The 26,648-nt window shown below is 23.2% G+C and overlaps 3 protein-coding genes across 12 annotated transcripts in view; 2 read left to right on the top strand and 1 right to left on the bottom strand.

Annotated features, from left to right (window-relative positions):
• LOC108004242 (moesin/ezrin/radixin homolog 1) overlaps positions 1-6,979 on the top strand; it is a 30,458-nt gene extending 23,479 nt beyond the window's left edge. For all 9 annotated transcript variants that reach the window (XM_062077027.1, XM_062077024.1, XM_062077028.1 and 6 more), the window contains 7 exons: positions 1,596-1,718; positions 2,185-2,457; positions 2,535-2,864; positions 2,950-3,192; positions 3,283-3,458; positions 3,560-3,776; positions 3,884-6,979. In XM_062077027.1, coding sequence (XP_061933011.1) covers positions 1,596-1,718; positions 2,185-2,457; positions 2,535-2,864; positions 2,950-3,192; positions 3,283-3,458; positions 3,560-3,776; positions 3,884-4,048 — 1,527 coding nt within the window. In that variant the 3' untranslated portion in view covers positions 4,049-6,979. The remainder of the gene's footprint in view (positions 1-1,595; positions 1,719-2,184; positions 2,458-2,534; positions 2,865-2,949; positions 3,193-3,282; positions 3,459-3,559; positions 3,777-3,883) is intronic.
• A 770-nt stretch (positions 6,980-7,749) lies between these two features.
• LOC107993210 (mitogen-activated protein kinase kinase kinase 4) lies at positions 7,750-19,947 on the top strand. Of its 2 annotated transcripts, none has more exons than XM_062077019.1 (18): positions 7,750-7,910; positions 8,938-9,069; positions 10,618-10,897; positions 10,999-11,181; positions 11,272-11,462; positions 11,562-11,924; positions 11,999-12,241; positions 12,316-12,531; positions 12,622-13,032; positions 13,091-13,192; positions 13,283-13,442; positions 13,510-13,963; positions 14,049-14,396; positions 14,478-14,665; positions 14,752-14,920; positions 15,013-15,135; positions 15,341-15,492; positions 15,574-19,947. In XM_062077019.1, the coding sequence occupies exons 1-18, from the start codon at positions 7,831-7,833 to the stop codon at positions 15,751-15,753; spliced, it is 3,975 nt and encodes a 1,324-aa protein (XP_061933003.1). In that variant the 5' UTR covers positions 7,750-7,830; the 3' UTR covers positions 15,754-19,947. The 2 variants fall into 2 exon arrangements, with proteins under 2 accessions (XP_061933003.1, XP_061933006.1); XM_062077022.1 differs by having other exon boundaries at positions 15,556-19,947.
• LOC107993140 (choline O-acetyltransferase) lies at positions 16,213-26,615 on the bottom strand. Its single transcript, XM_062077033.1, has 8 exons — positions 26,597-26,615; positions 25,931-26,105; positions 24,747-24,976; positions 24,073-24,284; positions 23,700-23,822; positions 23,341-23,545; positions 21,361-21,561; positions 16,213-20,941 (listed from the first exon to the last, which is right to left on the bottom strand). Exons 2-8 carry the CDS (start codon positions 26,025-26,027, stop codon positions 20,732-20,734), a joined length of 1,278 nt encoding a protein of 425 aa, XP_061933017.1. The 5' UTR covers positions 26,028-26,105; positions 26,597-26,615; the 3' UTR covers positions 16,213-20,731.
• Positions 26,616-26,648: the final 33 nt, after the last annotated feature.

Below are 26,648 nucleotides of genomic sequence, written 5' to 3'. Positions count from 1 at the left end.
AACAACAATTTTTAGTTAAATTTTTTATCTTAAATATACTACTTTTAAAAAATAAGTTTTTTGAAATCTATTTATATAAAAATAAAATTTTAATGAAACATGTATTATGAAATATAACAGATAATGAAAATACTATTGACATACTTTTCTATGATATTGTAGATATTATTCATATTTCTTGATGGATTATAATAATATCATAATTATACAATTTAAAATTGTGTATAATTATGAAATATGTATGTTTTCTTAATTTACTTTCGAATAATATTATTTAAAAGTTAAAAAAGTGTTTAATTTAATTGCAATTGTTTTCATATTTCAATTTCATATTCTATTGTTTGTTTGAGTTAAAAATCTTAATGAAAATATATAAATTTTAAGTAGTTTTAATATTTAAAATTAAAATTTAAAATTAATGAAGTAATTTAACTAGATTAATGAAGTAATTTAACTAATATTTATCATCTATTTTGAAAATTGTTATAAAATAATTATATTTTTATAATTAAAATTGTAACAATTGTTTTATTTGTTTCTTCTGTAAAATAAAATTATATTTTTATATTTTATTTTACATTAATATATTATTATATTTAATGAATTTATTTGCAATTGGATAATATTAATGTAAAAAATACACAAATACAATATATTTTAATTAAATGTAATCTATTATGTTGAATACTTTCATGGAGAATTTTCATAAAAATGTTTCATTCTGAATATACATATTTAATTGTGTTGAATAAAATATGCATTAAATAAAAATTTATTTTTATTTTTATAAAATAAAATAATGGTCTCTAGTTAAATGAAAAAAATTATATCTTAACAGTTTAGATTTAAAAAGCAAATTCTATAATTAATATTATGATTAATTGTATTTAATCAGATATGAATATTCTTTAATTAAATTAAATCAAATTTCATATTAATTTCTAATTGTTACTAATACTAAATAACTTAATTATGAACACATCAATCGATAGTTTCAAAAAATCTATACGTTTTTTGTTTTTTTATATTTCATCGTATATCCCTATTTTTCTTTTGTATCAGATAAGATATTCACATACCTGTGAGACTAATAAATAATCTTGTCAATCAAAACGTCATCGCAATAATCATTTTCCATTTGTAAAATGTTTAGATAGATAACTATCATGTTTTAAGCATACCGTACCCTTTCTTGGACTTTCAAATCACAAAAAGATATATCGGGCAAAAGATATTTTAGATCATAATAATCTTATCGCAAGTTAAATCAGAAGTTCATGTGGCAATGTATTATCTTAATGCTTGTATTATTATATCACAATATAATATGATAAAAATGTTATATTTATTACTTTAATATCACCATTTACCGTTTCTGTCATTTAATTATGCTATAAGAATTATGCCGATATTTTATTTTGCATGTGAAATATTACTATTCCATCATGTATACCGATGAGAAATATCACTTTGCACGTTTTCAAACGATGAGGTGATTTAGATTGGCCATTTATTTTTTTCCAAATTTTTTGAGTATGTTCCTATCAAAATTTTTTTTTTTGCGTGTCTTTCTAATTGATTCAATAACGTTTTAGGTGATGAACCAGGAAGTCAAAAAAGAGACTCCGTTGCAATTCAAATTCCGCGCCAAATTTTATCCCGAAGATGTTGCCGAGGAATTAATTCAAGATATCACCTTGCGTCTTTTTTATCTTCAGGTATGAGTAAATATAATATTTTTATTTCCAACTGTGTATTATAAGATATTAAAAAATATATATCTAAATCTTTCAAGATTTATATGTAGATATAATAAAGATAATAAAGAAATTAATCTGTAAAATATTATATTAAAAAGAAAGATTATTATTATTATACAAAAAAGAATTATATATATACTATAGATTATTTTTTAATATTTAAATATATATATATATAAATAATAAAAAAAATAGCTTTTATCTTAATTAAAATAAAAAAATATAATTTTTTATGTTAGTTATAAGTATATATTAATAAAATAATATATTTTATTGTGCAATTTAAATTTAGTAATTTAGTTTAAATTTTATAATATAATAATGAAGTCAGTTGAAATAAAAAAAACAAAATTATTATTTAATATATATACATATACATATATGTATACATACATGTGTATATATATATATGAATTATATTTAGGTGAAAAATGCTATTCTTACGGATGAAATTTATTGCCCTCCGGAAACATCTGTATTATTAGCCTCTTATGCAGTTCAGGCGAAACATGGAGATTTTCAAAAAGGTACGCATACTGCTGGTTTTTTGATAAATGATCGATTATTGCCACAACGAGTTGTGGATCAACATAAAATGAGCAAAGAAGAATGGGAAAGTTCAATTACTAATTGGTGGCAAGAGCATCGTGGAATGTTACGTGAAGATGCGATGATGGAGTATTTAAAAATCGCTCAAGTAATGATTTGATAATTTTTTGTGTTAATTTATTATGTAAATATATAATTTATTATATAATTAATATATGTATCTAGGATTTGGAAATGTATGGAGTAAACTATTTTGAAATTCGTAACAAAAAGGGTACAGATCTATGGTTAGGTGTTGATGCTTTGGGTTTGAATATATACGAGAAAGATGACAAATTGACACCAAAAATCGGTTTTCCATGGTCTGAGATAAGAAATATTTCATTTAATGAAAAAAAATTTATAATCAAGCCAATTGATAAAAAGGCACCAGATTTTGTCTTCTTTGCCACTAGAGTTAAAATAAACAAGCGAATTTTAGCATTATGTATGGGCAATCATGAACTTTACATGCGTCGACGTAAACCGGATACAATTGACGTACAGCAGATGAAGGTATATTTTAGATTTGTTTCTCTATCTATTTTTTATTGCAAATAATGAGTTGTTTTTATAATTACAAAATATTTATAATCTAAAGGCGCAAGCAAGAGAAGAGAAAATTGCCAAACAGCAACAAAGAGAAAAGTTGCAATTAGAGATAGCAGCAAGAGAACGTGCAGAGAGGAAACAACAAGAATATGAAGAAAGGCTTCGAAATATGGCAGAAGAAATGGATAGGCGGCAAGCTGAGTTAAATGAAGCTCAAGAAATGATTCGACGTTTAGAAGAACATCTTAGACAATTACAAGCTGCTAAAGAAGAATTAGAAGATCGCCAGAAAGTATGTATGGTTTCGTGTGAAACATAATTTTCTTATGATATACATTTCTACATGACTTATTTTTATATTTTTATTTTTATTTATATAAAGGAACTTACGGCTATGATGGAAAAACTTGAACTTTCGCATGAAATGGAAGCTGCCGAACGTGCTAAACTTGAACAAGAAATACGAGCCAAACAAGAAGAAATACAACGTATACAGTCTGAAGTAGTAGCAAAAGATGCAGAAGCAAGGAGATTGGAAGAAGTATTTGAAGCTGCCAAGTATATAATTTCTTTTTTCTACATTTAAAATATAAATAAAAAAATAATTATATTTTATATTTTAAATCTTTTTTAACTCTTTAATAATTTTTTATATATAGATTAAGACAAGAAGAAGCTGATCGAGCATTTCAAGCTAATACAACACCCCATCATCATCATGTTGAAGAAAATGAAGAAGGTGAAGAAGAAGGAGAAGATGAAGTTTCTCATGGTGATGTTACTAAAGATCTTGCAACTGATGAATCAATAATTGATCCAGTCGAGGAGCGACGTACCTTGGCAGAAAGAAATGAACGTCTTCATGACCAACTTAAGGTAGTGATTTTTATTTATATTTAGTAATATTATTACAAATAATGAATTTTTTTTAAATTTATAAAATATTAAAATTAATAATTTTTTTACTTAATTATATTTTTCAGGCATTGAAGAAAGATCTTGCACAATCACGTGATGAATCGAAAGAAACCGTTATGGATAAAATTCATAAGGAAAATGTTAAACAAGGTCGTGATAAATACAAAACGCTTCGCGAGATTCGCAAAGGCAATACTAAGCGCCGTGTTGATCAATTTGAAAACATGTAAATTATGTATGCATTTATCTATTTGCCTGCCCATTTCATCCTATCTTTAAATTCTCTTTCAATTTCATATACACATGGAACTCAGTAATCATTTATTCTATGTGAAAGACGTACAGATTCGCTAATTCATATATAAAGACAATTTAGAGCTTCAACATATTATTTTATAATATTTTTTGAAGATGTCTCAAGATATAAGTCGCTTACAATTTATAAGCGAAATGTAAAGTTTATAATATGTATTACTATTTTTTGAAGACGATTCTATAGTCTGAAGTACAGCTAAGTAAAAAATTTTTCATAATTGGCAAGGAACGCGACGAGCGACCAACTTGCGCCGTCTTCCATATATGCTTCCACGTTGATCGCTGTTAAGCAGTTTTTCGTAAAGCAAAATATTTATATATTTTTTCATAACAAGTGTAAATTTTCTTGCTGTTTTAGCTATAAAATATTTAACGTTAATTCATAATAATTTGTTATTTTAACTATTAATATATATTATTAGCTACTGTTGTTTTTTTTTTTTCTAACAATATCCCTTTTTGCTAAAATGTCAAGAAAATGTGTTACATAATTTGTGAATATTATTTTATTTCTTCAAAATATTACAAGATTATGAGCACCGGCGCACTAGTATTTTCTTTTTCGAAGTATTACTGTCGGTCATTAAACATAACATATATAATTTCGTTTCAGTAATTATCTTCTCGTCGTGATTCTTATCATGTCGCATATTGTCCGTCCTTGGTAAGGATTTGCCGAGAAATATTTTGTATTTTTATTTGCTTACTTCTATTTACGAATTATATTATTTTGTTAATAGCGGTCGCTATGTATTTACATATACATATCAGTTTCATTTTTATTCTGATGTATCATTTTGCAATTTACAGTAAATATTTACAGTAAATAATATAATATAAATAATAAATAAAATTATTTAACACATTGACATTTTAAAACAGTACGAAATAATCATCATTATTTTTTAATGAGTTATAAGTAATCTCTAAATATTATTCTAAGTAGGTTAATAATGTACAAGCGACCGCTTGATTTAGAAAACATGAAATCAATGATATCCGTCTTCATAAAAAGTAGATATGTAAGCATTTCATCAAATCGTTTGCGAAATTATACATACTACTTAGTACGAACGAATTTGAACTAATGTTTAGTAACTTTATATTGATACACACTCGTGGCCTTTATTGATATAATGAAATAAGTATATTGAAATACTAGATATAATAATCGGTAATATAATAATATATAGAATATAGGAAAATCGCGTGACTCTTTGTATTGCATACCTTCAATAAGGTAATTGCGCGGTTCCTATAAAAATGATAGGTACCAAGATTTTTGAAAGTATGGAAGAATGAATGTGAAAAAGAATGGGATAATAAAAAATGTGTGTATGAAAGATCGAATGCTTGAAAAACTATAATATGTGGCTGTCTGGTACGCCATATATAAGTTTTTAGAACAGTTTTCTTTTTAAAAAAAATTTAGTACGACAATGAAATTTAATCAAGCTGATACGAGAGAAAATATATAATGCCTTACAAATGCTGCCAATTTTTTGACGGAATGCAAACAAAGAGCGTTATTATGAAATGACATAGTTTTTGCAATGAAATAAAAAAGATGATGAAAAACTTTAAAAACTGATCAATGTATCGGAATTCACTTTGTATTATCATCATCAATAAATACGAAAGAAAAAGTACAGGAAAAAGAAATATGTATAACAATAGATATTTTTTGATTATATTTAATACTACAATTTACAAATTAGTAGTGTTATTATTGTATTATTATATATTATAAATATTAATATTTACAATCTAGTACTATTATTATTATTATTATTATTATTATTATTATTATTATTATTATTATTATTATTAATATTATTATTAATATTATTAATATTAATATTATTATTATTATTGAAATAATATTAAATGAAAATTGAAGCAAAGGATTTTATAGTCGTCTATTTGTACTATTAAAAAAAGATTATTGAATAGCAATAACAAAGTATTTTATATAATAAACGTCAGGCTCTAATGTTCAGACAGACAAAAATATCATTTTTATAAAAACTTATTTGGATATTTATTAATCGCTTGGTTAGCATAGCAACAAAGCTACTTTTAAAACATTCCAAAAACATTTGTAAAATACTTGATATGTTAGGATTTTTCACTGAAAAATTTTTTTATAAAATTTATAAAAAATACAAACAAGAATTTTTTCTATATATATTTTAAATGTACTTAAATATATTTATATTGAAAACTAATATATATATATATAATATATATATATATATTGTTTATTGACGTAAAAAATTTATGAATCATCCTAACGTAAATTGCTAAATAATTTTTTGTGAAGGTAATAAATAGAAAATTATTTTAACATTTATTTGTATATTGTAATTTTATAAAAAAATTATGTTATTAAACTTTTGATTTGAAATAAAATTTAATAACCAATTTATATATATTTATGTATTTACCTTCATAAAATTATAAACAAAACCTTTAACGGTGCGCATATATTCAAAATGTCACGGTGCTATAATTTTTTTTTGATCCAAGCGTAAAAAACATATGCAAGCGTAAAACAGAAAAAAATTTGTTTTTTTATATCTTAAATAAATTTTTATAATTATTGATGCTTGACGATATTTTATAAATTTGCTACAATTATTTTCGAATATTCCACTTTTATATTGAGAAAAGTATCTTTATAACAGTATTATTGATTAATTGAAGTGCATATAAAAACACACAAGATAAGATCACAAAGCTAGTAAACATTGTATTTGTTGGTGCGAAGATATATGAAAATCTCTTGTACTTTGCTGAAAAAATTAGATATTGTTTAAATAAAAAATCATATCATATGTACTAAATATATTATTCTGATCCCGATTTATTCTTTTTTAATATAATTTTTTAATATCAATTCACTTATTCACAACTTGCCAAATTTTTTTCTAATTAGTGATTAAATTGTATAACTTTTTTTTCTTTTAGATATATTGAGGAATATATAATATAATTTTATAATTAATATTACTTTAAAAATTTTTCATACTGTAAAAGTATGATTAATAATTATATATATTAAAGTATAAACTATTTATTTTGTATTTGATATCTTATATATTTTGTAATGTAATATTTGTAAGTAATTATATTTTTTTATTTGAATAAAATTTTACTTTCTCAAAATTTTATTATCAATCTAATAATTTGTATTTTGTATATTGTATAATTTTCTTTAACTAATTATAAATAATGAAAAAGTTAAATAATATATATTTCATAAAATATTTGTACGTATGTGTGTTTACATTTATCTTCAACGTGAAAAAAATATTTATTTTATATGTATTTTACATGTAACCATTATATATAAATATTATATGTAACTATACAAGAAATGATAAATTAGAATTAGATACATGTATTTTTATAATTACGAAATTAAATATAAATAATTAAAAGCAATTTAAAATAATCATAATTAATAATATTTATATTTTGTTATGGTATGTATGATGTTATGTTATGATATGAAAATAATTTAATATATTCGAGACATTTCAAAATTACCCGCGCTATTATTTGATTACTCTATTTTTCAAACACCTGTTTGTCAAGTAAATGGCAACAGCGCAAGTTTATTGCATCTGCGCAAGTTCTTTAATGAATGACGACGACGTTGTCTTTGATATGATGTGTTTGTTATATATGGAGAATGTTGCGTTACGATAAAAAAAATTACATAGAAAATCCATTTTCAAGTCCATCTTCTGATGATGATACTGGTTATGTCAGGTAAGTTTTTTAAATATTCACATTTTCACAATTTATTATAATATCACTATTATTCATACAATTTATAGTTATACAAAAATAGCACCGGCGAGAATCACGAGTGATGTGTTTACACTTTGTTATATGACGCATTCATTATTTGATTTTTAATATTTAAAAATGATACATTTGTATAGTAAATAATAAATTAGGTTGTAGAAAATATATATCATTTACGAAAAACGAATGTCGATTTTAAAGTGACAACATTTATCAATATTTCGTTGACGATATATTTCATTCGCCATTTATTGATAGCAAAATATTGATATTCTGTGAATAAAATGATTGCAAACATTATATAAAAAAACAATTGTTGATTTTATTTATCAAGATATTTATTTGATTATAATATGAATAATGATATTATAATACTCATTATTTTAATATTCATGTTGTTATATCAAATATAAAATTATAGTTGTTTAACATAAAGTTAATCATAGTTAATATATTTGTATATTTAAAAGATTTATTTAATTATATATATAATATAATATATTCGAATTAAAAAAAAAAAAAATAATAATAATAATAAACTAAATATATTATTATTTTTATAATATATGACTCATATTAAAATATATAGATATATTGTATTATTTTCTGTATAACTAAATTATAATTTTTAAAAAAAATAAATACTTAAAATAAAATATGCTAAATTTATTATTGATTATTTTTTTTGGTATCATATTGAATATAATATTCGATATTATATATATATATATATTTGTGAATGTACATATATGTATATATAATTAATAAATTGAATTAATTTTAAAATTAAAGATAATTGATTTGTTAAATATTTAGTATAAAGATTTAAATATCTAAAGCTATTAAAACTTTTTATAATTGCTTTTTATAATTATAATTTTAATTTTTATAAAATTTTTTATTTTATATATCATTCATATTTTTTATGATACAGTTTTGATTTTTGGTATTCAGAAATTTTGACTATATTACAACAAATTGTTTCCAGCAAGAGTTCAAAAAATCAGACAAATGAATTCGATGAATCGATTCAAGCAATGTGCGATATTTATGGACAAACACCTCCAAGAACTCGGTTAAATCGTAAGAAACGGTATTCAAGACAAAAACTTAATGGAGCGTAAGTTATATAATAATTAAATCAAATTATCAATAAATTATATATTTTTGTTTTCGATGAGAAAATTTGATTGATAGAAATTTTTTTAAAAGAGGATCGATTATAATCAAAACAAAAGAATATCGTAAAATTTTTAACCATTTTAAATAATCCAATTGAAAAATAGAAGGAAAAATCTTTTTATATAAAATATTATTATGATACAAAATAATTACAAATAATAAAATATTGTCTTATATTTTATTAAATAAAATATATTATTTTCAATTATTCGATTTGAATTATATTGTCATTTGAAATTCAAATGAAATTACATATGATGATCGAATTAGTCTCATCAATAATTAATCAATAATTGATTAATTTTTATTAGATTTTTATATAATAATAAATATTCAGAAATAATAACCAAATATGCAATTTATTAAATCTTGTGTGAATCGTATTATTATTAATAATCTAGTAAATTAATCTTTAGATTTCTTGTCCAATATTTATGTTTTGAAATGATCAATTATAAAAATCAATTATAAAAATCTTTATATATCTTTAATCAACAAGTTATATTAGCAAAAGCAACAATAATTTTTTTTTTTATGAAACAGTTTTTAATATATAAAACATAATGAATTATATATAAAACAATTTTTTTATTAATAAAATATTACTTTAAAAATAAATTTTTAAATTTTAATATTTTCAAATAATTATATTATAGTGTAAGATAATGTAAATTTTAAATACATATTTATATTTTAACTAAAAAATATTCCTAAACGAAATCATATTTGAAATTTAATTTTATAAAAATAATGAAAATTTGAATATTGATTTCACGCATTTAAAAAGATTTTTTGTCAAAAGAAATTATTCTGTATGTATATTCTGCATATGTATCAATAATTAAGATCATTCAATTAAATAATTAAAAATTCATTAAAATCATTCATTTCATTATCCAAAGTATTTCTTTCATGAATTTTCATGATCTTGAAAATCATGTTCATGAACATGAATGAAGTCATTTTGAAATATAATTTCACATAATATAAAAATATATATATGCAGCATTCCATTTAAAAAAGTCGAAGATTATCTTCGAAAAATATTGAAGATAAAAAAAATTGAAGTTACTATGTAACTAATAGAAAATAAAAAATTTTTCTTTCAAATATTTTTTTTTATACTTATCATTTATAAAAAAAAATGTTAGTTAATAATAATAATTTGTAAATATATATAAAAATTGTTATGTTATTATAAGTAATTTATGATTAAATATATTTCAAATAAATATATTATATATGAAAATCATATATATGAAATAAAATGGAAATAAGATTATTTTAATATAATCAATATTTTAATTTTTTCATAAATATTTTGTTTAATATATATTATTTTAAATTAGAAATATAAAATTGCATTAAATAACTTTTACAATTGTAAGACATATTATTCATTCATGATATATTACATTATATTCTATTAGTTTAATATTTATAAATTTATCTATTTATATATTTACAAATTTAATTATTTTTTAAGAGAAACGAAATCATGGGAAAAAAATACACAATCAAAAGTAATGATTCGCAGACGTAATACTCTGGATAATATAATTTTTAATGAGATGTGTGACAAAGCAGATAAAGATTATGAAAACGAAGCAAATCGAGATATAACGAAGGAAGGAAACAGAAAATATAAAAGAAGTTTAAAAATGTTGCGTGGAAATGAAAGAGATTTAAAATTAGATATAGAGGCAGCTTATAATTATATGGAAAAATTTAATCCTTGTGAAGTATCAACTCCTAATCACATAAAGGTATCAAATAAATAGAAAATGACGAAATTATTTTAATTTATTTAAATAAATATATTTTTTTGGTTATTATTCAAAATAAAATTAATTGAAGATATTTACAGGTTGAAACTCGAAATAGATTTCGCAGCTTGCGATCAAAGCCTATTGATGTAGAAGAAAAAAAGATTGAAATTAATATTAATGAACAGACTTCAATTTCGGATAATAAAGAATCAACACCAAAGACGCTAAGTTTTAAAGAACGAGAAATATTTCACAATACATTTTCTTTCTTAATTAGATTGGTAAATAATTATTTTGTTACAAATAATTTAATATTTAATTTATTACTTTTCATATTAAAATTTTTAAATGTTCTTTTTTATATTTTATAGGGAAATGTAGAGCGAAATTGCTCTCGTCAAATTAGTCATGAAGAAACATGTTGGCAAAATGAATTAAAAGATTTAATATGGCTAGAATTACAAGCTTATCATGCTGATCGCAGTCCAATGGCTCAGGATGAATATTTATGCAAACAACGGGAAACTGTTGAAGGTTTACTTAAAGAAATAATGGAGTACAGGTAAATTATGCAAGAATTTCATGTATATGATTAATTTGATGTACTGTATTATTATAGTTATTAAAATAAAAAAAAATTAAAATAAACATATATTTTTAGATATAATCCTGTTGCAAATGTAAAAAACGATAATAAATCAAATCTAAATATAGAATTAGGTATTTGTCCAGGTTGTCTTTCAATGTATTGTAGAGCATGTGCACGAGCACAAGGTGAAGCATTACAACAAGTAGAGGTATTATTGTCTAGATTAGAAGCAGCAGAAGCACTTTATCCTTCATCACAAGCTTTTGCTATACATTATCCTTTATATAAAAGTACAGAATTCACTGACAGAGTAAAAGCAATGTGTCTTTGGTATAACATGACTATACATCATCAACTCAAATTACAAATATTAGGAAAATTACTTATGAGATCACATACTAAAAGGAAACATGATGATGGAGATTCTGGAATAAGGTATCAAAAATAATTATACTCATAGAGTAAAATGATATTGTTAAAAAATGAAATTTATATATTTTTCATTTCAGTTCACGATCTTCAGATACAATTGATTCTTTAGATTGTAAACAAACTTTAGTACAATTTGAAATATCAAATCAACAAAATGAAAATTCCAGTCCTTCAGATAGTAACAATAGTAGTAATTCTTCTGGTTTATCCTTTTCACAATCTTGGCCTTCTACACCTGAAATTTCATTTACAAGTATAGAAAACTATAAAAGCGATAAACTAGATTTTTATTTAGTTGAATTTGATCGGCAAGCTTACAGGTTAATATTATGTTAGTTAATATTATTCTTATTAACTTAATTACTTCTTTCATTTCTTTTTTATTAATTAATAGAAAATATATTGAAGATGTATTAAAGACTAGAGGTCTAAGAAAAAGTTTATATTTTCTTGAAAGATTGCATACTTGTGTCTTAAGAAAAGCAAGATTGACATTAGAAAAAAATGATATAAGTGATATTTTAAATGAAGAATATGAAGGTGATGTAGAATTGCGTCGATATGGTGTATGGAGTCCTGAAGCAAGAGAATTAAATCTTCCATCATATAGGTATATAAATAAATTTATATATATTATATATATTATAAATATTTATATATTTTATTTTTATATTTTGATTAAGTAACTAACTTTTTTTAGAGCTGCTTTTATGTTCTTATCTCGAGTTCCATTAGATGTCGTTCATGAATTTTTAAGGATGAGATTAGAACAAAAACCAGAACAACCCAGTCCTTTATCAGTTCGACAACTTATGCGTGAACTTAGAGAGGGTCTTAAAATTGCATGTATTCATCGTGATAGATTTGCTGCTCATTCTTGTGCAGCAGTTAGTGATAATAGTTGCGAAAACTTATTTCAAGAAAATGTGAAAGATTTTGATGAAAGTTTAAAAGCTGTTTTTGAAGTATATCTTGATTATCTACAACAATGGGTTGATATGGTACAACATGATAGCTTCTATAAAAATTTAATTATGGATGAATGGATATTTGTAAAATCAGTAGCAAGAAATATAATAAATGGATGTGAAATTGCAGGAATTAAATTTTGGTAAGTTATGTTATAATATTATTATAATGTATATTTTTCCATATTTCTTATTTTATAGTGAAATCGTGAAAACCATGATTGAGCAAGTTAAAGAATATCTTAATGAAAGACCACGAGAAATTCAAGAAACTACTGAGGATTGGAATGATGAATCAAACAGGTAAAATTATATTGGCTTATTAAAACACTTTTAATTGTTTTTAAAATATTTTTATTTTATTATATTTTTATTTATTTTGATATGATTTAGATTTCAGCGAATATTCATAGAACGTGAATGGCAAGGAATGTTTGTAGAGGCTCGAGAAAAAATAGTTAAATGTATTGTTCTTGCTAAATGTATAAAATGTGATATTGAAAAGTGGTCTACATTTAATGAAAAATTAGAAAAATCATTAATATCTGTAAAGGTAAATATTATTAAAAATTAAATTAGAATTTTATATATTTGAAAAAATATCTTTTTTATATTTGTAGGATTCAGTAATGGGTCTTAAAGATGATATCACAACTGTAATTGAATATTTTCAACATAATCTTAAAAATATAAAAGAACCAAATTATGAATATGATCGATCTACTATGCGATCAAGAATAAGAGAAATACTTCATCAAGCTTATCGAATGGGTTTTGATTATCATAAAGAAACATATAGATTATTTGCATTCGAAGAAAAAGCTACTTTAGCAAAAAGTTTAGTTTCTTTTGCTTTTTTATGGATGGAATTTGTTAAAACACGATGTGAACGTGGAAGAGGTTTAAGACCTAGATGGGCAAATCAAGGTTTAGAATTCTTAATTATAGTATGTGAACCACAATATACCAAACATTTAACTGATGAGGAATTTGAAGAATTAAAAACTTGTATGGACCATTGTATTTCACATGTTGTTGGAAGTACAAATACTGCTACAAATATAGAAACAGAAAGTAAAGTTTTATTTTTATTGTATATTATTTTATTAAATGTTTATTAATTATTATTGAATTAAATATTTGATTAATTATATTTTAGATTTAAAAAGATTATCTCATTCAAGAGCATCTTCACCTTGTCATACTAGAACTGCAAGTTTTTCCCAGAAACCTAGAGATATTCTTAAATCTCCAGATATTCCATCCTATTTTAAAAAAGTTTTTTCGTCAAATGTTGTAGATGGAAATATAAATACAAATAATTTAGATCAAATTCCATCCAGACAGGAAAGAATCAATCGAAGTATACAAAAAATAGAATTTAATATTGACGAGAAATTAAAAAACAGTGAACTTATTGGACAAGTTATAGATAGAAAAGCTGTTGATAGAGTTTATATTAAAGCAAGAAGAGTAACTTTTACTTGGCAAAGAGGTATTAAAATTGGTAAGTTTAAATGTATATTAAAATATTTTTATTTTAATTAGTTTAATATTATAAATTAAACTATAAAACTATTAATTATAGGACAAGGAAGATTTGGTAAAGTATATACTATAGTCAACAATCAAACTGGTGAATTATTAGCTATGAAAGAAGTTCAGTTACAACCAGGAGATCATAGAGCAATTAGACGTGTTGCAGAGGAATTACAAATATTTGAAGGAATTCAATACAAACATTTAATCCGATATTATGGACTAGAAATTCATCGCGTAAGTTAATGTATATGTAATATATATGAAATATTCTTATTTTTAATAACATATATAAAAAATATTGGATAATAAATATATTACAGGAAGAAATGTTAATTTTTATGGAATTTTGTGCTGAAGGAACTTTAGAAAGTTTAATAGCGGGTAGTGAAAATGGTTTATCAGAATCATTGATTAGAAAATATACATATCAACTCATTTCAGCTGTAGTAATACTTCATTCTCATGGAATAGTACATCGTGATATTAAACGTATGTTTTATAATTTTATAACATAAGAATAGAATATTTTTAGTGTGTAGAATATATATTTTGATTATACAATATTTATGTTTTACACATAGCTGCAAATATTTTTTTAACGGATGAAGGTAATTGTTTGAAACTTGGTGATTTTGGGAGTGCTGTGCAAATTAAGGCACATACTACTATGCCAGGTGAATTACAAGGTTTTGTTGGCACTCAAGGTTAATTTTAATTTTTACTTAAGAATTAAAATAAAGGACATGAGTTTTAATTTGCATACTTCAGTAATAAAATAAATAATGTTAAAATGATAATTAAAATAAAATAAAAAAATTATTAAAAAGAAATAATGAAAATTCGTGGCCTATATTTTAGTTGTGATATTATATTTTTGAAGATATTTTAATATTTAATATTTGTATACAGCTTATATGGCACCAGAAGTATTTATGAAGTCAGAAAGTAGTGGTCATGGTAGAGCTGCCGATATTTGGTCAATTGGTTGTTGTGTTATAGAAATGGCGAATGGTCGAAGACCTTGGTCAGATTATGACTCTAATTATCAAATCATGTTTAAGGTATATAGATTTATATAATCTTTTTATTTATATTATATATTATATTATATTTTTTTTATATAGATATATATTTTATAATAGGTGGGAATGGGTGAAACACCAGCATTACCAAAAAATCTTTCAACTGAAGGCATTGATTTTATTAATAAATGCTTACAACATGATCCAAAGAAAAGATTGACAGCAAATGTTTTACTTACACTTCCATTCACACAAACAGAAGATGTTAATGCTGATTTATTGTTACGATACCAAGCATAATTAATAATTAGTAAGAATTTACATTAAAAATCTTTTTAATTTAAGAATATTAAAAATTTAACATTAATACCTGTATCAGGTTAAATATCAATTTTCAATACTATTTTTCAATTTTCAAAAATATGTATTAAATACATGTGAAAAAGTAACAAAATTAAGGATATAAATATTGAACTGAAATTATTGTGCATTCTTAAAAATATAGCTTAAGAAAAGATATTTTTAGAATATTTTTAGAATTTATATTTTTAATAATATAATAAGAAAATATTATGTGGTAATTAGTATATATTTTTTCCTATCTTTTAGAAAAGTACTTAAACAATATGTACAAATGTATATTAAATGTATAATTGTATATTTAATTATTGTACAATAAAGAAATCAAATTATTTCTTTTTAATCGAATATTATATTTTAATTGAATTGTATTATTAAAAAGAAAAAATAAAAAAAAGATGATGTTACAAGGTAGTGTTTATTTTTGCACGAGAAAACTTACATATGATACAACATACTTGCCGCAAATTAAATAATTACAGAGGTATGCTGTGTATACTTTCCATATGAACAGAAAGTGAAATGTATTTAATATTACTAGATATTATATTGCATACGAAGACAACTATTTTATGAAAATTTTTTTTATTCTGATTTTATTTATTATTGTAAATTTCATCTATTTTATTATGTGTTATAAGATGTACATATAATTTTACATTAACAATAGCAGTCTTCGTAAGGAATGCATTTTATTTCGAAATAATTCTAACTGAACTTAATTATATTATTTTAGTTCAATTGACGCACTCTCTCTCTCTCTCTCTCTCTCTCTCTCTCTCTCTCGCTCTCTCTTCTATAAGTTAAGAAGATATGTTCTATTCGATAAAGTCATCGCTATGATGACTTTCGTTTGATATGCGCGATATTCTTGGCCGTAAAGATATTGCAATATTTCTGCAATATACGTAAATACTTTCAATGATATAATCTATACTTTCAATGATCCAATTCTATCTTAAATATAATAGTAATTTGTATCTTAAGAAATTAAGTAATACAGAACACTTTCACATATTGTACACATATACGCGAAAACAGATATAGATTTTTTTTACATATAAATGTGTCTTGATATGTGTGTAAATACATTTATGTGTAATCATAATTGTATATAATTTTATTTAATAACAGTACATATATAAAGGAACAATTCCTCGTATTATTTGAAGATTTATTCTACGTTAAATCAAAGCAAAATTGCTTAGACTTTGAATATAAAACTCCTGATTTAATGTAATAAGATTTCGTATTTTCAAACAATCATGACTTAACGATAATATATATGAATAAAACTCTGTTTTCGATAAAATATTTATGTTTTAGCATGTGAAAACTTTGCTAAACCTCAATGACAATCCTAAAACACGTGTATTTGCACAATGAAAATAGTATATAATTTATAACAAAGCTAACAAACAGCTTCGTAAAATATGAATAATGTCAACAGATGTGCCACAAGATGTAACATGTGTTACATTATGTATATGATGTATATAAATGCGTATATATAATTTTTCTATCTATAATAAATTACAATAAATTATAATAGTTTGATATAATAGGATGAGTGTAACGATGTCACTGAGAGTAGCGCCGACCAATAATATTTCCATATCTCGGGAAAAAAATCGTATTTGACAGAACATGGTATATAAGAAAAGTAGCATTAATACAGTAGTAGTTAATTAGACATAGAACTTTAATGTGATAGAAAGATAGAGCTATTGTCAACGTTTGCTTGCCTATTAAAGAAGAGCAAACCGCTGACCTATCTAAGAATTGGACAAGAGTTTACTGTGCGGGCGCCAACACACGAATGATTGGCCACGTTTAGAATGCGTTGCGACAGACGAGATCCGTGCGCTAGAAATTTTTTCTCTATCTTATCGAATTATTTAATTTTTCAACTTCTATTTGTATATTCTGTCTCTTTATTATGTTTTTATTGTAAATATATCACACCACAAAATAAGTTTAATAGTGTAAATCATGAATTTTTAAAATTTTTATGATCGATATTTTTTGTTTTTATAATTGAGAATAATTTTATAATTTTTACCTGATATATTGAATATAAATTTTTTAATATATTATATTAATTTCAATAAATTTAGTTAAACATATTTATTAAACATATTTTTTATCTTAAACATATTTAAAGTTTTGTACTTTATATTTACCGAACTTTTGTTAAGAAAAAAAAGATTTTTACAATTTATAAAATTCCTATATTCCTATATTCTATATAATAAAAATAAATAAGTAAATTATATGAAACAAATTATATGAAAGAAGAATATATGATAAGATATAAAATATATTTTTTGTTTCATTGTAATCAAAGTCTTTAAGTATTTCATTATTAGATAATATTATTATGATTTTTTGTAGTTGTAAGATACTTATTTCTAACATAATTTCATTGATAATATTTTTAATAACTACATATTGTTGAATACTAAATATATAAAAATTGGAACTATCAATAATATTATAAATAAGCATAAGAAATATTTGCATATTTCATTTTTCGACGAAATGATTGAAATATTATTTTTTGAATATATTTTTATGTATTAGCACTTATAAATCTTAAATAAAATATTTACGAAAATAAATAATTTTCTATCTACAAATTGAATTAAAAAAATTTTTATATTCCTATTTGAAAATGTATTGAAGAAACTTTACTAAGTAAACTTTTCTTGTGAGACAGAATATTATATTTCAAATACATGTCTTTTCATTTCAATTACATGCATAGGTAGTCAATAAGATATACGCATCATAATGAAACAATAAAACAACAATAAAATCCATGTTCATGGAGAACCAACAATAAAAGAAAATTTTAATATTTTTAAACATATTAATATATCTTTTTTAATAAAGCTATATGTTGTAAGTAAATATCTTATTAACATTTTTGTAATTCTTAGAAATGGTTTCTAAATATCACTAACTAATCATTCAATTATACTAAAGGTTATATATCATTATAGAATACTTAAAGTCACATGATTCAATCTGTTAAAGCACCGATAACTCAACAATATAGGTTACAATTAATGATTAACTATTATTCAAAGTGTGTTAAAAATAGCATAATTGATTTTTCTTAACAAGATGAGTCAAAATATTACGTTTCGTTTTTTTCTGCGAGAAAAAGTATATTCATATGATTTAAAAATGAAATATATCATCTTTTGTCATAAAAATTATTATATAGTAATGATTTGCAATAACAACGAACATTGTGTTATCATTAATTTATAATTAAAATCAAAAGCGATATGAAATTAACAAAATTGTTAGATTTCAGAGGAAAGAAACTTCCAGCGCTCGGACATTACTGTATAAACGTTCGAGGATTTTCATAACATACACAGAGGACTAGAGTTTTACAATAACTGATTGATCTAAGTATATAGTTGTATATTGCCTACTACACGCAGCGACTACCGTTTAAACATTTTCGTTACAATTTGTTCAGGCTAGGTCGCCAATTATTAGATAAATATTTGTATGTGTATTTTTTTTAACAACGGAGAACGAGATTCTAGTGATTTGCATGATTTGCAAAGAATTCTTCAATTTTATTAATAATTAAATATTATACAGATAACTATATATTAATTAACTAATAAAGTGATCTATATAATGTGATATCTTTATATTGCATGTATTAGAAAATTTTATTAATTAATTTATAATTTATTAAATTGTGCCATTTTGTGAAAAATTCTTTACTCTCTTATATTCAAGCGAAATATGTAATACGAAAACGAAATTTTTAGAAAAAATATTAGAGAGTGTTCTTTATATTTGAGAATCAATCTTTTTAATTATAATATTTTATCATTATTAATATTTTAAAAAAGAATAAAATAAATTTTAAAAAATTAGAATTTAATATTTTATTATTACTTGTTAAAATTGTTAACTATATATATATAATTCATATAAGTAATTCTTTTTAATTAAAACTTATACAATATTCTCTCAGATAATTTATGAAAATATTTTATTTTGTGAAAAAAATTTTTTTTTAATGGCACAATTTATTTGCAATTTTTATTCGCAATATATGGATTTACTATGGATATGGAATAAAAAAAAAAAAAAAACAAAGCAAGACATAAAATATTATTACAAAAATAAAGAAAATAATATCTATCCGGTTTATTGTTGAAATATTAATATTAAGCTAAATAAAAAGCTATTTTTTATTTCTAACAAAAACAAGATTTTTTATAATTTATACGTAATATATAAATTTATCTAATAATAAAATGTATTCGTTAAAAATAGATTGTTTAAAATGAATTTAAAAATGATAACTTTTGGTTAAGATATTTAGATATGTCTTTGCATACTTATTTCTTTTTTTATTTAAAGATAATGTCATATCTAGTAAATTGTGCGAGTTCAAATACTTACAAGTAAGTTTGTATATAGTAAATTTTAAGTAGATCTAATGTAAATATATCTTTCAAACACCTACTATCAATACTACGATAAATACTTTCATAACAAGCTTAAATATGCCTCGTTTCGATATGATTTCCAATTTGGAACATTTTTTATTCCTAACTAATAATATTCACTGCTCAACTATCGAAAAAACTAGTCTATATTTGAAGAATTCATTCGTGGCAGATCGACACAAATTGATTAATTTTTTAACTTTGAACTATTAATATCTTGTATAATATACTTCCTATGTAATTATCTTATTTGTATTATTCTAAAAAACAATAAATATAAAGCAAAACAAGATGTAAAATGTTAACAATTATCTAAAAATAAAAAGAAAATCGCTTTAAATTCTTTTTTTTGCAATTATTGCCTTCTTTTATAGTTGGATAGTATGAATATTTTTCTTTCAAAGCTAATTTATTCTTTAATTGTCCGTTTATCTTTGATTCGCCTTGTTCAACATATCTGCCATATCCCGTAAGCTTTGTTCGAGCGTTTGAGCGAACCGTGTTGCGTTTGTTTTACCATCACTGTGAAAAGCGGATACCGAAAATATGAAACCATTGCTTCTGAGATTATAAGCGCAACCATAACCATCTGGAACAACTGGTCCGTATCCGATGATAGCATCATTTTTCGATGTTACCTGAGAATTCAATAATTTTTATCAATTATATTTAAAATATAATATAGATATATATTAGAATCCATTATTTAAATTAACTGGAAGATAAATTCGCATGAATAATCAATCAGGAAAAATGAAATTTATGAAACAATTAAAAATTAAACAATTTTCAAATATGAATATTTATTGAAATTAATCAATAATTAATATCGAAATTTACTTTATTATAAAATCTTGTAATTTTATTCTATTTAATAAGAAACTATTTATCTTAATAAATAATAATTATGATAATAATTGATTATAATGATTGTGTATTAAAAATTGTATTAATCATCATATACGTAATAATAATCTTTTTAAAAATATGAAAGAGTTCAAGAAATATACACGAGAATCTTGAACATTGATTAATTATTGATTAATTAAATACTTACCTGTGATGTCGAGAGAGCAAAATGATTGACTATCTTATAAGCTTGATCCGTGAAAATATCCGGAACCGGTTCTCCAACTTCCTGCGCGGCATAACGAAGGCCCATTAAATGGTTATCAATTCCATAACCATTTATATTATCATTCATTTCTTTGGTTTGTCTCTGTACTGCCAAGTCGAATAACTCCTTGATTCTTTCTTGCTGGAAATATAAATGGACCGTTTCATTTGCAAATAAAAGTAATATATAATATATACTGTTCAAAAGTTTGGAAACAGTCACATTTTTGCATGAAATGAGAAATATTTTGTATATATTATAAAAGTAATTATTTATAATATATTTTTATTGGCATTGAGTACTTTAGATTAAAGAAAAATTAACAAAGACAAATTTTTTAGAAATTAAAAAAAATTTTTTTTTAAATTTCTAAATTTTTGAACAGTGTATACCTTTATTATTTATTTTCATGCTAAATTAATCAATTATAGATCTTTATTGTTTTAAGTGAAAAATAAATGGTAATAAAATAGTAAAATTTGTATGTAATATAATATATAATTAATATAATATAGAATGTAGAGAATAATATTGTTCATTACAAATCATTGTTGATTTAAATATTACTTAAAAAAATTATTTGAAACATTTAAATAGTAGCAATATATTTATATTGCGAAAAAGAAACATAAAATGTGGAGTAGAGAATATTATAATTTATAAAGCAGTGCTTTCAAAGTAGATAATTACAGTAATTATATTACAAGCGAGAGAAAAATTTCAAATTAAAATTAAAAATACCATTTAAATAGAAATACTTATTCTTAATTTCATGCTGATAAAGTATAATTTTTTGCATACATGTTATCTCGTACTTAACAATTAAAATTTTAAATATAAGTATAATATATAAAAGTCGAATTCTGTAACATTTTAATCATATTTTTCATATTTTCAAAATAAATTTTTTATTTGTGTTATTTTGTTGAAGAAGAAATATATGTACATATAAGTATATAGAGTACATATATAAATACATACATGTATATATATATATATATAATATGTACATATATAAATACATACATGTATATATATATATATATGTGCATATATGTTTCTTGATAATAAATTTTTTTATTGTTTATAAGAATTATGCGTTATACATACGAGATATTCTGTATACAGTTTTATAGAACGAATGTGACCATGGAAACAATAGTAGGGTAGAATATTAGGGTAGAAAAGTATACGTATGGAGGGAATAAGTTTCATTATCGTGCATTTTCCATGAAGACTCGTGTAATTCTGGAGAACGAGATGGCTGAAATAACATCGTGATAAACGAGAAACAACAATCAACTAGCCGTGCCATTTTCCAAACGAGGGTGAATCGTGGAAAGAAAGCAAACGATAAACCCCTATGAAATTCGCCAAGGCTACTCGAGAGATCGTGCAAATACTTGAATGGGAAAAAGAACATTGGCTGATCTAATTGATTCCCCCCTTTTTTTTATACTATCTTCCTTTCCTTTATAGTTTCGTTCTTTTGATAGTAGATTCCTCTTATTGCTTCTATATTATTTATATTTATATTAACGATACAAATTACAGAATATAATTATAACAATTTTGTATCGCTATTTTGTTTGCTCATTCTGTAATTTTCTACTATAATATTATCAATTTAAATTTATGAATATCATGATTAGTTTTCATTTCATTTTTAGAATTATTTTCTAATAATGAAGAAAAATCACCTTGTATATGAAATAACATACGATCTCAGATTCAATTTCAAATTTTTTAATCAAGATTTTACGGATATAAAAAAAAAGATTATGCAATATGGGTGTTTTGATTACAAGAATTAATAAGATGGATAATAAGATCATTATTTTCGAAATTATCTCGTCTTCCGAATGTTATTCCGCCTTGTTATAAAAGACAAACTACAAAATACAGCCAAGTTTCAGTTACACTGTAAATGGTGAACTGAACTCTTTTGGTGCCTTCGTCTTGAGTGTTCTGTTGAGTGGCGGTTTGACTATCAGGATCTCCTTGGCACATTGCTTTCGCCCAGTTTAGAGCCTCGGGACTGGCCGCTCTGATGCAATCAACCCTTCCTAGTGCGAATCTTCGAATACCCGCGCTTTCATAAGTTGCTACTAAGTTTCCATGCAATCTGCACGAAACAAGAAATATTTTTAAGTAAAAGATATTTAAATAATATTTGATGGAAGATTTAAATTAAAAACGATCTTGCAGATTTTTCATAATAATAAAATATATAAAATGTGTATCTTTTATTTTCTTATATTTTTAATATTAAAACTCACCTAAAATGGGTAAATTGTAGAGCTAGTTGTATATAAACATCCGGACTAATTTTATGCGATTTAATGAATTCCTTCGAATATTCTTGGAACCACAATATGCAAAGATCCAAGTCTTCCACTAATCTGTATTGTTAATGTATGTGAAATATAATTGAGAAAGTTCAATTTTAAGTATATTTTAATATATAATATATATGGATAAATATATTTTACAGTATATTATTATATTTTATAAAATATATATTTATAATTTTTTCTATAAAAATAATTATCTTAAGGAATAAAAATCTATTTTCTCTATTTCTTGTCTCTTCTTTTTCCAAACTTCCTTATACATATTAATATATTAAATAATAGATATATCGTGACTTACGCATCAAAAGATACCATTGCATCTCTGATATCGTTAAAACTTTGTTCAGATAGATGCCACTCGAGCTTTTCAGGTGCAGGCAAATGCGATGGAACGGTATTTTCCTCTGGTGGTGACATAGCGTCCACTTTCTCTGTTAGTTCTTCGAATGTAATAAAAATCGCTGGACCTTCGCCAGCCGAATGTTCATAATTCATGCCCCACATTCCGTCCTTGGATTGAATTTATCAAGAAACACGTATAAATTGAATAAATTTGATAAAAAAGTCTATAATATATCACTAAGATATTATATATCAATTATTTAAAAATAAAACGATAATATTTTATTTATGATATTTTTTATCATTTCAAATTCTGATTTGATATATATATATATATATATAAAAGAAATTTTAACAATAATATAAATATAAAAAGGGAATGAAAAAATAATGAATCATTGCAAGAAGCGTATTATCTATTATAATGGAAGTAACAACTATATCCATATAAGTATCTTTTCAAAGTTTTTTATTCACCTAACTTGGATAAAAAAAATCGCTCAAATAGGAATAACTCACTCGAACAGAAATAACATTTTATCGAGGAAAAGTTTCTGTTTCAATATTGAATTTGAATTTCCGTCTTAATTATCGTGGGTATAGTTATACTTTATATAGATGTATGTATACCTTGCCGAGAATGGCGTGGAATGTTTTATCGAACCATCGGTTCGCACCCAAATGTCTGGAACCTCCGCCATGAAGAACGTGATGAAGTACATTCGCGTAATCTCGATCATCGATCCATCGATCTTCTTTCTTTAGAGGATTGTTGAATGTCGCTGGTAATATATCATCATCGATACATACCACGCACAGACATCTTTCCAATAATTCCAAATTATGCCGATTTTGTTCGTCTGTAAAAAAATTCTAATACTTTTTTCTTTTTCCTTACATTTTTCTTTCTGTTGTTATTTATTTATTATTACAATATTATTTGTATATGTTATTATATTATTTCCATTAATTTAATAAACATTGAAACTGGTTCGAAATCGATCATGTCTTCATTGGTAATTTTGTTATTAATGCTAATTAATATTTTCTCTCCATTTGATAATATCCTATCTCGATGTCGTTCTAAAAATTTCCTAATATTTTATATTACAAATTATATTACAAATCTCTTTCTAATATCTCATATTACAAATTAAAACAATTGGATCAATTATAATTGATTTAATAAATATTTTAATAAATAATCTTTTATCAATTATATTTTTTGCTGATTATTCATCGTCGGTGATAATGATTAATAAAAAATTCGATGGTTTTTGTTCGAAAAGAAGAAAGAAACTTGTTTTATCGGGTCATCGTTAACTCGTTTTACGTTCATTCGATTTGTAGGTCGTAGATTGTCGTTGGGTAAGATCGGGTTAGGGGGCTAATGGGAATATTGCGAATATTGGCGAGAGCAGAACAGCCGTTAATTATGGCCTAGAAGGGTACGTGGTGGAAGGGTTGCTGGAAAACTTGCAATGAGATTACTTTAACTGCTTGTAAATGCTATGAGTCACATTTTCACTTATATGTTCATTTAAACAGTTCACCATATTAAGAGCAAATAAACATAAATGTTCTTTTTTTTTGTCTTTTAATAATGAGAGAAAATAAGATAATATTTATTAGAATAATAATTAAAATTATTTAGATAATAAAATATTTAATAAAATTTATAAACTTGTTTTATAAGATTTTTATTTAAAAGAATAAAGAATTACGATTCATGGAATTTATTTGTGATGTCGTAATTATTTTATTAATTATATTTAATATATCAGTAGTAGAGTTATAGTTGAAATAATACATACGTTTAAGTAATTCTTCCCTTGCTTTTGCCCAAGCTGGTCTCTTCATCGTTGTAAGGATACCAACTGGTGGAGTTCGAGGATCAGCTTTAGTTTCCATAATTTTCAAAATTTGTTGAGCCAATTCGGTTTCAGTTATACGGCCTCGATCAGGAGCCCTAACAGGAACGCTATAAAACTAAAAGGATATAATTTCGATTTATGTTAGTCGAAGTGATTAAAAATTTATGTATCATTAACTACTCGTTGAATAAAGAACTTAAAGATGAATAATTGATGATGAACATAAATATTTTATTACACAAATATTTTATCGAAATTGACATAATATTTCATTCGATATGAATATTTCACAATAGATTCTTGTAGTATGACAATTGTCATTGTTTCTTAACAAACTTAACGTATATTTTTATATATCTATAATTATTTTGTAAATGTACTCATTTGAAAGAAATAAATCTTTTTAATTTTATATGAAAATTTTTTAATATTCAATCTTTATAATTTTCTTCTCATAATTTTTAAAAATTATCAAATTTTTTTTGAATTTTCTATTATTTTTAAATGAAAAATAATTTTATATTAACGAAAAACATTTTAATCTAGAGATTATTAACTATTAAAAATAATATTAAAAAAATGAAATGAAATGTTCGTGCAACTTACTTAATGTTGTATAATTTAAAATAAGTAAAACGTAGATGTAGAACAAATAGTT

This window comes from Apis cerana, linkage group LG7 (assembly GCF_029169275.1).
Source record: "Apis cerana isolate GH-2021 linkage group LG7, AcerK_1.0, whole genome shotgun sequence".
Classification (NCBI taxonomy): Eukaryota; Metazoa; Arthropoda; class Insecta; order Hymenoptera; family Apidae; genus Apis; species Apis cerana.
The sequence above is the reverse complement of the archived record's forward strand: the minus strand, read 5'-3'. Positions and strand labels throughout refer to the sequence as shown.